The sequence below is a fragment of the Typopeltis vanoorti genome, chromosome 21, assembly GCF_054136105.1.
Source record: "Typopeltis vanoorti isolate ZY-2024b chromosome 21, IOZ_Tvanoo_1.0, whole genome shotgun sequence".
In the NCBI taxonomy this organism is placed as follows: domain Eukaryota; kingdom Metazoa; phylum Arthropoda; class Arachnida; order Uropygi; family Thelyphonidae; genus Typopeltis; species Typopeltis vanoorti.
This window is the reverse complement of record NC_143569.1, coordinates 31,388,292-31,403,719: the sequence shown is the minus strand read 5'-3', so window position 1 is coordinate 31,403,719 and position 15,428 is coordinate 31,388,292. Positions and strand designations below refer to the sequence as shown.

The window sequence follows — 15,428 nt, the reverse complement described above, 5'->3', positions numbered from 1 at the left end:
ATTATTATTAAATCTCCATGGAGTCAAAAGAGTCATCGCGTGAGGTCTCACTGTTTAACACATACAGTTTATCATACCGTGCTTTAAACATGTTCGTTGCCTCCGTGCTCACCACACTCTAGGGCAATGCATTCCAATCACTCACTACTTTCCATGCAAAAACCCTGCTCCTCATCCTTGCTCACACTCTCCTTATACAGCTTCCATGGATGATCTCTTGTTCTCTCCCTATCTTCATTCATTTTGTGCAAAACCTCCTCCACATTAATCTGGTAATAACCCATTAACAGGTTATATGTCTCGATCATATCCCCTTTTCTCCTCCTCCTCCTCCTATCCACCAATTTCTGCAAATTGTATTTTCTCATTCTGTCTTCATACTCAATATTCCAGTCTCAATCATCTCTGGACCTTTTACAGTACATCTTTTTAAAAAGCAAGTGATCAAATCTGTGCACAGTAATCCATATGTGGTCTGATCAAAGCCTTATAAAAAGTCAGTGACCTCTGCATTATTCCCATTATAGGCTGTGCTCTCATCACAATTATAGCAATATGTCCCCGGAATTCTAGATCCTTGTCCACAACACAATCACTCACAGAACGTCCATTTCCTCTACATATTCCAAGATATTTCCACTGATTGTGTAATCTACATCCCATCTCGGCTTCCCAAATTTCAAAATCTTACACTTCATAATATTGAATTAACATCCCCACTCATTGAGCCATTCAGAAAGTATATTCAAGTCCCCTTGCAAAGCCACAGCATCCGCTCTACTCCTGACAGCTCTCCCTAACTTTGCATCATCTGCAAATAGATGCATATCACTATTCAGACCTTTCCCAATAATATTTACATACAAACTAAACAGCAATGATCCAAAACAGACCCTTTGGGGTATACCACTAGTAAGTCTCTTCTGAGATACTGCTCCTCCATAGACAACTTGGAGGTTAAGTCTCCACTCCATCGCACTAATCTACTGTTTAGCAGTTCCAATTTAATCACCAGCTTCTTATTTGATTTGACAATTTATAAAAGGCGTTTGAAACATCTAAATATACCATTATTTATGCATCACCGTTATCCAATGCATTTGTCACTTTATTATAATAAGTCAGCAGATATTTGAAACACAATCTTCCTTTAACAAACTTATGTTTGTTAAAGTCTAACACTTTAACAACTCCAGATACACAGACTGGCCTATAATTCAAAGCCGTAGTCTTATCACTTCCCTTATGAATCGGGACAATTATTTTACCGTTTCTGCTCCTTTGGAACTTGGTCCAGTGAAAGACTTGTGTTAAAAGGATATGTAAAAGCTGTTGTTAACTTTCCCAAAAATTCCCTCAAATACACGTGGTGCGGTATCCTCAAGTCCTACAGTCTTGCATACATCAAGTTTATTCAATTACTCATATACCTCCTAATCACGTACTAACAGTTCCTCCTCCTCCTTTCCCATTGCATTCAAGTTCTGCATGATGTCACATTCAAAAGAACTAAATACCTTTTAAATTATTCATTAAATACCTCAACTGTATCCTCTTCAGCAGTTGTCATTCCTCCATTTCCACCAATAAAGGCCTTCCCTCCATAATCATTCTTTCTTCTGCTAGCCATAGATTGAAAAAATTTCTCTAGAGCCGCATTAGCTAACTGCTGCTCATGCTGAACTTTTGCTACCCTTATCAAGCGAATCACCTTCCTCGCCTGCTTTTTGTACTCATCGTGCAACTGATTATTATAACCACTCATTTTGGGCTTCTTCCATAATAACTTCTTTCAGATTACATACCTTACCTATAGATTAATCCATTTCATACTTGCTCTATTTACCCTCTTGACCTTTGGAATATTGCCATTCTGATATTGCTGCTGTCAAATAGTTCTTGAGAAGGGCCCATGCACTATTGATATTCTTTCCATCGAGTTACTCTTTTCCAAGTTATTACCGAAAGCTGTTTTCTGAGCTTTCATGATTACCAGCCTTATAATTGCACATATATTCCTTTCTAACAGACGTCCTCAAATGATTGGTCACTCTGCAAGTGATCACCTCATGGTCACTCTCACCAACTGGTGGAAGATTTCACACCACATTTATAATAACATCATCTGATGAGATGATAAAATCCAATACCCTTGATCCTCGTGTAATTGCTCTGTTACTTACTGCCTAAGATAACTATCTCTCAAAAACTCCAGAAATTAATTTCTGGAGTTTTTGAGAGACATGCATTCTCTTGATTTCCAGTCTATATCACCATAATTTAAGTCACTCATAATGATGATCGTTTCTTGCAAGACAGGCTAATTTATCTATACATTTCCTTCTCATTACCCTCCATGTTATCAGATCACATAGCGACCCAAATAAATATTTCATCCTGTTCACCGTTACCTCACAACATACTGCCTCAAAACCGCGGCCACTATTTGCGCTTTGAAAATCCACCTTAGATGGGCACAACTCATCTGCTACCATAACAGTACTCCTCCTCCTCCTCCCTTTTTTCCCGTCTGACTTTACGAAAATATCATATCTGTTCATCTCTATTCCTGTCAGGATATCCTCCTCATCTAACCATGTCTCGTTTATACCAACAATTTCGGGGTGAATAAACTGAATCAATGCAACAATTATGTTCCTCTTATTTCGAATACTTCTGGCAGTAAACAAACATGAGAAATCATATCTGGTTCTACAAGTCCTATGAACTAGGTATAAAGTAACTAAATATAAGTATTTAAATAATTAAACTAGATAAATAAGTATTCAAATAATTAATTTGCGAACTATTAGTAATAAAATATTCGGATATCGTACGCAGATGAAGTGTATTTCATTTCCAGAATAATTCTACACATTGGCCATTTCTGACAGAAATAACACATTGACCAGTCTTGGTTGTGTGAATAATGAACCCTGTTATTTAGTACAAAGGTATATTTGACACTATCGGAGTAAATAAGCATTACGTGTAATAAATATAATGTAGCTATGTTAGACAATTGTTCAAACAATGCTTCAGATATAAAAAACTTAAATGCATGAGGAAATGGACCCGTTTTTTTTTTAATTCATAAAAACATAGTTTATTTCGACTCGACACACACCATATTTTAGTAATTTATGTGGTCATTTAAATAATTTAGGAAAGTATGTAAATTAACCGATTATGATTGCATCACTACTTGAGTTTAAATCAGTTCCATCTATAAATTCAAAAGAAATAAAATAGAGATGGTCTAGTAGGAATAGCACCGTCGGGAACAATATTTGATTCACTTTTTATTAAATATTGAAATTCTGAAAATTTGGGGGGGGGGGTTTCTATTTTCGATTATTTATTTTAGTGAAATTAGTATTATTTTGAAGTAACAAGTTCATACTTTAGCGAACTGTGCGAGTTACGTTTTATGTTTATGATGGGAAAAATCGGATGAAAAGCAACTCAGTTAGTGCTTGAGAGAGAGCAACCAACCCATTGCTGAGTGAACCATGTAGTAATTCACAGTCTAGTCAAACCGATAAGCCTAACACAAGATATTCCACATTTTCCACTTCCCTTATATTTGCATTAATAATTTATCCTTTACCCTCTCCTTTATGTCCTAACATTTATTTTTTTATATTTGCCTTTTTATATAACATTTCATAACATAACATTCTGTTAATTGGGTGTATGTAACACATACACCCAATTAACAGAAATAATACATTCGCCTCATAGCCTTAGTTGCTTCTACATAATTCCAAAACAACATCAAGACTTGTTGCAAGGTGATTTGGCTACATATTATGAGTATATTTCAATTTTTTTAAAAATTAAGTTATATGTCTATTCATTAGCTAGGTGCTATTGCCAGCGTTTATATTGGTTGATGTTTTTTACCACTACTGATAATGCTGCATTTCATTTTAAAATTTAAAAGTTTAGGCTTGAAACAGACAGACGAATAGGAGTTTATTTTAACCGATTATTTTCATACTTCAATGCAAAATATATTCTATATTAACAATGTATTACTTAATGTTAGCACTTCAAAATAGTCACATACCTAAAATATTCACACTTGTGGTAAAACTATCTCTTCTACCACCAGAAGTCGCGCTACAAGTGTAATTTCCGCTATCACCTTCCTCAACAGGTTCAATTGCAATTGTAGAGAGATCTGGGAAGGAGCGAATTTGAATATGAGAAGTCGGGGTAATTTCGACTCCGTCTTTGAACCACCGAAAACTAATTTTTTCTCCTGATGTTGTTGTTGTTGTACACATGGTACTAATTCTTTCTCCAAGTACAGAAGGACTAGGAAAATTAAAGGATCGGACTCTGAAGACACCTGTAAGTATTATATGCTTAATACAATTCAATATCAATCTCAATCTTATCTGATAGAAATGTTTTTCAAATCTATAAATAAAAGGGTTAATTCAAATTATTACACTAACTGTTTATGCAAATGTTTATATGTATGAAATACTCATAAAATGTGCGTGATGATAATATAATTGTAATTAATATGCCTTAGAGAAGTTAAATATTTTGGCAAGTGCAAAAAATGGACACTCAACATAAATGTAATGATTATGCTCACTTTGATAAAACACAATTCATACGAATGCATGTATATATTTTTCATCTAATTCTGTTGTTAAGCAAGTTCCGTTGTGCAGAAAGCATTTAAACAGAATAGAAGAACGGCCAGACATTGAAAGTTAAAAGTTTGTTATGGATGAAATTAATGTATAATTTTTTAAATTCTTATTAGGTTAATAATACGATATTTAGTATCAGTGTTTTTGTTAAAAATGACATTCTGATTGTAAATATCTGAAACCTGTGAAAATATAGCGTAACTTATCACAAGTTGAATAAATTGGTGGAAAAGGTTGTTGTTGATAATGGTTAGGGTCTGCTCTGTCTTTTTGAGCTGGGGAAGGAGAAAACATAGTACTTATTTCCGTTGGAAGTATGTGAGAATTCGAGTCATGACAGAAAATGCTAAAAAATAAAATAAATAAATTACATCACGCTCAATATTCTTCAGCCACAGAATATTGTCAAACTCGAGAAAAGTTCAAAAGAATCCAGGAAATAAGACGTTATTTTGTGATTACTGGTTTAAAGGTGACCCACGATATGGAAAAACATGACTCCCTCATCACTATAAATGCTCAAAGTGATCTGAGCTTTATAAATTCAGAACAAAATGATGAAAAAAATAATTTAAAAAAACTAACTGATAAGCAATTGCCAATCTCGTTTTCATTGGTTATTGCTAACGTTTAACATTTATTTATTCGCAGTTCGCATGGAACTTCAATTTTTACCCTGAATTTATTTTAAGATAATTTTTTCTTCATCTAATTTTGTTCATAAGTATGTTCCATTGTGCAAAAAGTATTGAAATAAAATAGAGCCTTTTGGCTGTATATTAAATAATAATTGATTTTAACTGTATTTCCATCAACGGTAAACAGAATTATTGAAATCACGAGTAGGAAAGGAATTATTATCGTGGGTCAAATACATATGGTCTGTCTGCCTCTACGACTATGCGCAAACACATAATCAACCTACTATTTAAAATGCTGTTATAAATATAGTTTATGATAAATAAACACTGATCTCAAGAAGACTAACGACTTAAAAATAGAAGAATGTCAGTTTTAGAGATATCACTAAAGAGTGATTTTGTATTATGCAATATAAGGGAAAAAATTCAAGTACTCACCATTGTCTTCTTTACTAGCTTCACAGATCACTACAAGAACCGCCATTACATATCCAAACTTGCCAGGCATATTTCAGAGCATAAAACGGAAGCTTTGTAGAAAACTCATATAATGAATCTAAAACGACTGGTGACTAGAATTCAATTAAAGAACAAATCCTATTCAAAATTTCTCAATATAGTGGGTATACCTGCATAAATATACAAACATAATTATCCAAAACATACGTGTCCCCGTACTCCGCCAATGTTGAAACAACTGTCGCCCTTTACAAACTGCATCTATAGCGCCCTCTGTTTAGTGAATTGTGAAATAACACGAAATAATTTACAACGAATATTATTATTATTTTTAAATAAAAGCATAAAATTACACGAATAACTAGTAATGAACATTGTGATCACTAGTAATGAATATTGTGATCACTACGTATAGTGATCACAATATTTTCCATTTAATTTCATAAATTTTTATAATGAGAATCACATTTAAACATCAGAATTAAAATTATATAATGTGCATATTATATAACAGGGGTGGCCAAAATTTTCCTTGGACTAAGAGCCACATAGGACGTTTTTCAGATATTCACAAGCCGCAAAATATTTGTATTATTATTAAAAATAATTAAATATAAATATAGATTTATATTTATATTTAAATAACAAGTATAAATATAGATAGAATAGAATACAATATATAGAATAATATATTCTTGTAGACAAGCTTATACGTTGGTTATGCATTACTAAATCACTAAAGCAATTGACAATGTATATAACAATATAAATTAAATAACACTTTAATAAATAAGAAATAAGATGTTATTTTGTGTTTACTGGTTTAACACGTTCGTTGTCAATCACGCGATATCGCGCGATGCGAGTTCTCACCAAACGGCCGATCACGCGTTATCGCGCGGACGTCGCTAACTAAATAAAAAAATAAAAAAAAAGTTGGCCACCACACGAAATTCCAATTTTCAGCTTGGCAATAAAAGTGTTAAAGGTGACTCCCGATATGGAAAATATGGAAAAACATGACTCTCTCATCACTATAAATGCTCAAAGTGATCTGAGCTTTGTAAATTAAGAACAAAATCATGAAAAAAATAATAAAAAAAACTAAAACACCGTAATAATAATACACCGTAGCAAGTTCAAATTCGAAAGACCATTCATGGAATCAGCCTCAGCCCTAAGAAACTCTCCAAACCTCAACAAATTTGGTTGCATGAGATTGTCCCATATTTTGGAGGCTTACATCAACAGACCTTCAGCCCAACACCTACATATCCCACTAGGGGGGGGGGGACACCATCAGAACTTTTAGAAGAACAATAGCTGCCCCACTTCATTCTCAGTTACTGTGTTGTAGTGCCTACGTGCACGTGCATTTTTTGTAGGTTCCTTTTGAAGATGGAAACGTGACGTTTCCGAAATATCGGAAATATTTATTAAAGTGTTATTTAATTTGTATTCTTATATATATTGTCAATTCCTTAAGTGATTTAGTAATGCATAACCAGCGTATAAGTTTGTCTACGAGAATTACCATCATCTTTTCGAGGAACAGAAGAAAGATTTAGATCATTGCAAAATGGGAATTTTTAGGGCTGCTTGAGCTCATAAGTCAGTTTGATCCATTTTTAGCAGGTCACATTGCGAAATATGAAACTTTTGGCAAAGGAAATCCTTCTTATCTGTCCAAAGCCACCTGTGAGGAACTCATTCAACTGATGGCTCAAAAGGTCCACGTGCTTATTATTGATGAAGTAAAATCTTCTGGTTATTTTAGTTTGTCAGTTGATTCAAACCAGATCTGTCACATATCGACCAATTAAGTGTTGTACTTAGGTACTTAAAAGATGGACAGCCTATTGAACACTTTTTAACCTTTCTGGAAATGAAAAGCCATACCGGTGAAGAAATGGCAAATCAGGTGTTGCAGCACTTACGTAAAGTTTGTCAGCTAAACTTTCAAAATGTAAGGGTCAGTCTTATGACAACGCTGCTAACATGTCTGGGCTGTCAAGAGGCGGTTAATTTTTTCTCTACAAGAAATTCTTCGGTGGACAATTCTTAAAGGTTGTATTGGAAATGAAAATGTCTTAAAATCCCTCTCTGATACCAGATGGGAGGCACATGCTTTGGCAACAGCAGAAATTTTGAAATCTTTTCTTCAAATTGTAGAAGCGTTAGACTGTATAGCCGAAGACCAGTCACAAAAGGGAGACACTAGAAGAGAAGCAAATAATATTACGAATAAGATGCAAGAGCTAGAATTCGTTTTTATGTTGAATTTTTGGGATGATATTTTGCAAAATTTTCATAGAGTAAGACAAGTTCTACAGAATGAGGATGTCAACTTAAAAACATGTGTAGATCTGTATGGATCATTAGCTGATCAATTGTACACTTCACGAAATGAATTTGAAAGATATGAAGCAGCTACAAAGGAAGTGCTACCAGATGTTGATTACAAGGCAGCTCAAACTCGCAAGCGTATCAGAAAGAAGGTACCCAATGACGGAGATGCTCCAGAAGTATATCTGAATGCCAGAGATAAATTTCGTATCACCACCTTTTACACAATTGTTGACAAACTTGAAACTGAGATGAGAAGAGGAGAGATATACAAAGAAATATGAGAGAGATTTTCTTTTCTAAGTGATGTGCCACGCAATGCTACTTCAGTGACTTCATCATCTACTGAAATTGAAAGGTATTCTCAGTGTTGTCAAAAGCTGATTGATGCTTACCCAGAGGACTTGAACACTAATTTCTCAGCTGAGTTTCAACAGTTTCACTCATATGTGCGCCATAAGTTCAGTGCAACAAAAAATGTAAAAACAAGATTCAGGCATGGTGAACTTTATAAAATAATTGTAGAAGACAATATTGAGTGTGCCTTTTCAAATTTAGACATTGCCTTTCGTATATTTTTAATATTAATGGTCACACATTGTTCAGCTGAGCGTTCATTTTCTCAGTTGAAGTATATTACGAATCCCATCAGAACAACTATGCAACAAGGCAGGTTGAATGCCTTATATCTACTAAGTATAGAAGCAGATGTGTTACATAAGATTAATTTTGAGGATCTGATCAAAGATTTTGCAATTAAAAAAAGTAGGAGAAAACTTTTGAAATCTAAATAAAGTTGAAGTATACAAAAATAAACATTATTTTCCATCTTACTATAAGTTTTGTTTCATTTTGAAAAATGAAAATTTATTTTATGGTTTATTATTGTTTATATTTTGAATTACATATATATGGGGCACCAAAATCTTTTAAGTGCTTAGGGCCCTATGGGTTTTACTCCATCCCTGACCGCAACAGAGAAAGAATTTGAGAAAATACGACATATCACAAAATTCGAAAAATTAAAAAAGAACTGTACCGTCAATCCAAAACTTCCTATGAACACCGTAATCAACCTTTCTTCAGTCACCCTGAAGGCACTCAACGTGCTTTCACGTGGCCACAACTTCGCCATTGCTCCCAGAAAAATACCTAGTGAGGATATTATGATCCAGATCGAACGCGGAATCCGCCACCTTCCGAATCAAATCGCCAACAGTGTAAGACTGGATGTAGCTTGTGTCCTCTCCAAAGCTAGACCAGCAAAAACCAACATATCCAATAAGTATAAAGTTCTGCAGGAAATGAGGAATAATAAAGAAATAGTTATCACCAAAGAGGATAAGGGAATGCAACTGTAGCACTTAACTAACTAAAGCCCTTCTATTAGATCGGACTACTTACCTCCCTATCGAATACAATCCCACCAACTCAAAAATCAGAAAACTTCACAGGCTCCTTAAGAAGGTCACTTCTTGGCCTGTAGAAATTACTAACAGATTAAAACCGTTTAACTCTATACCCCTCCCCCGTATTTATGGACTCTCAAAAATACATAAAGAAAATGTGCTATTACATCCCATAGTGGATATAGTAGATGGCATTGATTCCCCGACATACAAATTAGCTAAACATTTGGCCAAAGCGCTCACACACTATACTGGCAACACATCATCACACATAAAAAACTCAGCCCACTTCAAAGTCAGCATAGAAAACCTTACACTCCAACATGCTGACATAATGGTCAGCTTTTGACGTCTCCTCGTTATTCACAATGTCCCACTCAAGAAAACTTTAGAGCTAATCCAAGCTAAATTTCCTCCAAATATCTCAGCCCTATTTCAGTTCACAATGAACTCAGGCTATTTCGTTTGGCAGGGAAAATTCTACAAACAAATAGAGGGGATAGCCACGGGATCACCACTCTCCTCACCCTTGGCCAATTTCTTTATGGATGTCTTTGAAGAAACAGCCTTAGCCTCTTCCCCACAAAAACCAACCATATGGCTTCGCTATGTTGATGATGTGTTCGCTATTTGGCCACATGGTTCTGATACACTCCTCTCCTTCTTAACACACTTAAACAACCAACACCCCAGAATCGAGTTCACTCTGGAAAAAGAAGAAACAACAAGCCTCCCTGTCCTAGACACACTAGTCACCCACCAATCTAATGGAACAGGCAGGTACATTCACCAACAATCCCCCCTCCCTCTCATAACAATATGGAGTGGTGAAAACACTATACAATAGGGCTAAACTAATCTGTACAAAAGTCAAGGCCTGAACATTGAACTAAATCACATCCTCAACACTTTCTCAGCCAATGGCTACCCCCCCTATAAAATCCAAAAAATATTGAAACCAACAAATCACAGCCCCCCCCCCCCCCTCAACAAGGATTACTCTAAATCCATCACCATTCCCTACATCCGAGGCACCTCGGAAAAAATTACCAAAATCTTAAGAAAACAAGACTTGACCTCCTGTTACAGACCATACAGAAAATTGGCATCCCTTATCCGCTCCACTAAAGACCAATCACTTCCCCTAGAACTACCTGGTGTATACCAGGTCCCTTGCAGCTGTAAACTGTCTTACTTTGGACAAACAGGCAGGACAGCGAATATCAGAATTTCGGAACACAAGGACTACATCCTTTTTCACAAGTACAGCCACTCGGGTCTTGCAGACAATGCTCTGGATACACGCCGAATACGGTGGAAGAAAACTACAATAATACACAGTAGCAAGTTCAAATTTGAAAGACTATTCATGGAATCAGCCTCAGCCCTAAGAACAGGCTGAGGCTGATTCCATGTTCAACTCTCCAAACCTCAACAAATTGTGTTGCATGAGACTTCCCCGATTTGGGAGGCTTACATCAGCAGACCTTCAGCCCAACGGCCAAGAACACCTACATAGCCCATTAGGTGGCACCATCAGGACTTTTAAGAGAACAATAGCTTCCTCACTTCATTCTCAGTTACTGTGTTGTAGTGCCTATGTGCACGTGCCTTTTTTGTAAGTTCCTTTTGAAGATGGAAACGTGACGTTGCCGAAATATCGGAAATATTTATTAAAGTGTTATTTAATTTATATTCTTATATACGTTGAGAATTCCTTAAGTGATTTAGTAATAGAATAATATAAGATTAAATATAAATATAAACATATAAATGCATATAATATATGTATTTATATGTCTGTGAAAAATATTATATATGATTCACGATTTTTTGTCTTTTATGAGAAACAGAATAAAAAACAATATTGACTCCAGAGCCGCAGCGAACCGGTAGCAAAGATTGGTTACCGCTGTTATATAACAAAATATAATAATCATATAACAATAATCTATTCAAGAAATATTTCAGCTGCTATTTTATTAACAAATGACAAATAAAATAATTTCAAAGTTTTACAAAATACACTCAACAAATTATGATATTCTGAACTAGTAATGGAAAAATACTATAATTTCAAAATTATAACATAAAAGATGGGAAATATAAAGCATGGATTAAAGGTTAATACATTGTGACATTATTTAAGCATGAAAGTTCAAACCTTACCCAACACTGTTATAATTATTCCTTTATTCAGAGGTGTTCCTACATCATTATTGGATTCGCACGTGTAGTAGCCACTGTCATCCTCTGTGGCTTTGATTATCAACAACTTACTTCCTCCTGGAAACTGCTTCTGAGTCACATCGATCATATCACTATGTGATTGATCTATTAGAACAGAAATATGTATTGTAATATTATGCAAAAATAAATCTGTAAGTTTCTGCTTTTCCAAAAATTCTTTTAACAAAACAAAAGTCAACAATTAAACAGAACTGAAAAAACAAACAAACAAATTTTTATGTTACTAATTATATGAAGAGCCAAAGGCTTCAATTCGGCGACATGAACTTATTTAAGTTAAGGGATATTAAATTCCATATTGTTTCTTAGCCGAATAAGAAACTCAAAGAGTTTCATGCCGAATATAGAAACTATATAAAGTTCGGCGATTCCAAGCGTAAGCAAATACTTGGATAGTACAGTACCTGACCTATTTGGTAGTGCAAGCTGAATATGGGATGTAATACCCCTTAACTTAAATAAGTTCATGTCGCCGAATTGAAGTCTTTGGCTCTTCATATAATTAGTAATTTATTAGAACACCTTCTTGGCAATTCTCATAAAAGGGATGTAAGTTCTGTTCGCTACAAACTTGGTATTTTTATGTGTTTTTACTGAACGTAGCATCTTATCAGAAGAACACAGAGAGAGAATTTCTATAATTTAAGAATACCAGAAGTAATACCTAGATAGTTAAACTATTTAAAAGCTATCATTCATTAAAATGTATTATGATAATAACTGAGATTTTATAATTTGTCAAGTGTGACTCATAAACTGACAACCACACACAAACATACACACACACACACACACACACACAAAATTTAATCATAAGAATAGGAAAATCAGCACTTCAGAAGTTAACATTATATGCGGAGAAAGTAATAAATCCGTTTGTAGAGGCTGCAGCGGGAAAAACCAGCCATAGACTCAGTCCCTCTCAAACCTTCTGTCTAGCTAAGATATGTAGATGATGTATTGTCTATTTGGCCTCATGGCCCAGACACATTAGACTCCATCCTCAGTCACCTCAACAGCCTACATCCTAGAATCCAGTTTACGATGGAAAAGGAAAAGAACAATTGTTTACCCTTCGTAGACACCTTAGTTACACGCCTTCCTAACGGTACACTTTCCTTCACTGTATACAAAGAACCTATGCACACAGGTAGATACATTCACAAACTCTCCCACCACCATCCCGCTCAACAATATGGCATTATTAAAACTCTAACCAAGAGAGCCCATAATCTTTGTTCCAGTGGAACCGACCTTTCAAATGACCTTGAACACATACAACACTTTCCTCTCCAATGGCAACAGCGATCACAGTATTAAAAAAATAACAATCAGTTCCTCCCCTATTCCCCGGTCTTCTCTTCAGAAAGAGTTTAGAAATGCCATCACTATAGCCTACATCCCTGGCACATCGGAAAAAATAGCCAAGAATTTAAACACGTGCAACCTACATGCAGCATCTAAGCCCCACCGCAAACTTGCTACCCTTATCCGTTCTACAAAAGATCAGCTCCCTCATCTCTCAGTGCCTGGAGTTTATAAAGTACCCTGTTCCTGTAAACTGGCGTACTTTGGGCAGACAGGCAGATCATCAATGACACATCGGAAAAAATAGCCAAGAATTTAAACACGTGCAACCTACACGCAGCATCTAAGCCCCACCGCAAACTTGCTACCCTTATCTGTTCTACAAAAGATCAGCTCCCTCATTTCTCAGTGCCTGGAGTTTATAAAGTACCCTGTTCCTGTAAGCTGGCGTACTTTGGGCAGACAGGCAGATCATCAACCATCCGTCCGGAGGAACTACAAGTCACACATCTGCAACCACGACTATGGTCAGTCAGGCCTGGCTGACCATGTCTTGGATACAACCCACAGGATCTCATAGAAAAAAACCACCATGCTCCACCATAGCAAATTCAAAAAAGAGAGACTATTTTTAGAATCAATCAGCAGCAGCTCTCAGAAATCAACCAAATCTCAATAAATACGGTTGTATTAAGCTTCCTAAGATTTGGGAAACACTTATCATCAGAGATCCAACACCTTACATTCCAGGCTACCAACAGAGGGCGCCCCACCTAGGTAGGACTTTAGATCTGGTCACCCACATGGTTGGGCTTAGTATTGTGTGGTTAATGTGTATATGTTACATTAGTTTTTTGTAATCCCTGGAGATGTCTCAGTGACTGAAACGAAATATAGGAAGTATTAAATTCTGTTTTAATCCTTTCTGAGTGCTGTATACAATCCATTAAGCCTCCAACAAAATAAAGCAATAAATATTAACTTATATGATTAAGAGTACTAAGTGATTTCATAAATATAATAATTAAATTTAGAATTATAGTGTCAGCTTACTCTTTCTTTTCCTCCATATTACTGTTGGTGTGGGAAGTCCCGATGCCGAGCATTCTGATGATAAGTTTCCTCCGACAGTGATATCAAAGTTTGTTGGTTCCAGAACCCACTTGGATGGAGCTGAAATGTTTCAAGAACAACTTCGTGCATTTCATCCTAAAGATTTTATTATGTTAATATCATTTCTATTCATAAAGCTAATGAATCTAATTTACAAAAGTCATGCCTTTCATAATTATCTTACCTCTGACATTGAGTGCTGCAGTAAATGAGTCTGAACCTGTAGGGGTTCTCAATACACATGTGTAATTTCCAGCATCATCAGACCTCACGTTTTCTACCACAATGATAGAAATATCAGACAATGTACGCACTGTTATATGGGAACCAACGGTAATATCGAAACCATCTTTGAGCCAGCGGAAATCAAGTGGAAGAGACCCTGAGATAGCAGTGCAGGTGGCGCTTGCTTTCTGGCCAATTAGTACTTGTTTTGGAAAAATAAAAGGTTGAATTTTTGCAGCTGTAGAAAAAAACATCTGGAAGTTAACTCATACTTTTTTGGGAATTAAGTTTAAGTTTATCATATAGCATAACTGTATGTATTGCATATATATATATATATATATATATATATATATATATATATATATATATATATATATATAATTGATTAAAATTTTCTGGAAGGAGTGAAATCTGGTTTTATTGTTTTTAATTTATTTTAGAATGTTCGCAAAGCATTTGAATGTGATGATAGAAATGTAAATGTCTCTGCACTGTGTGTTCAAAATCCGGAAGATTTCTAAGGACACAATTATTAAGGTGTTTTTAGAACTTGATAATTATCATTGCCTCAACATTTTCCAAATTCTGGAAATATTGATAAGCATCTATTTATGTTCTCTTGGTTCTATTCAGAATGGACTCTAATGGTATTTCAGACCTAGCTCTTCACCTGTAATTCCAAGTGCATGAACACACAAATTTATATCATTACACGTTGAAATATTGTACACTACGTTGCATTTCAAGACATATCTGTAATTGAACCTTTTGCACAGATGGTTAAGATATGGTAAAAATTTTGCAAGCAATAACAAATAAATAGTTTTTTCGTTATGTTTTAACTAATGGTTCGATAGGTTCTCGCATGATGTTATACACTAAAGATGTTTTTAAAACTGTTTGAAAAAAAAAAGAGAACAGACGAAACCTTCTGTAAGTAAACACTATCTTTGACATTTTAGTCAGAAAAAGAATGATGTTCATATGAAAGAAATCCTTCG

The 15,428-nt window shown here is 35.1% G+C and overlaps 2 protein-coding genes across 2 annotated transcripts in view; both read right to left on the bottom strand.

Moving 5' to 3' along the window:
* LOC150094706 (cell adhesion molecule Dscam1-like) overlaps positions 1-15,428 on the bottom strand; it is a 211,049-nt gene that overhangs the window by 155,163 nt on the left and 40,458 nt on the right. The window lies entirely within an intron of this gene.
* LOC150094707 (hemicentin-1-like) overlaps positions 1-15,428 on the bottom strand; it is a 108,650-nt gene that overhangs the window by 85,190 nt on the left and 8,032 nt on the right. Inside the window, exons 2-4 of the mRNA XM_090411587.1 lie at positions 14,384-14,662; positions 11,698-11,862; positions 4,073-4,357 (exon numbers count right to left, since the gene is read on the bottom strand). Of these exons, the coding sequence (XP_090267713.1) occupies positions 4,073-4,357; positions 11,698-11,862; positions 14,384-14,662 (729 nt within the window). The remainder of the gene's footprint in view (positions 1-4,072; positions 4,358-11,697; positions 11,863-14,383; positions 14,663-15,428) is intronic.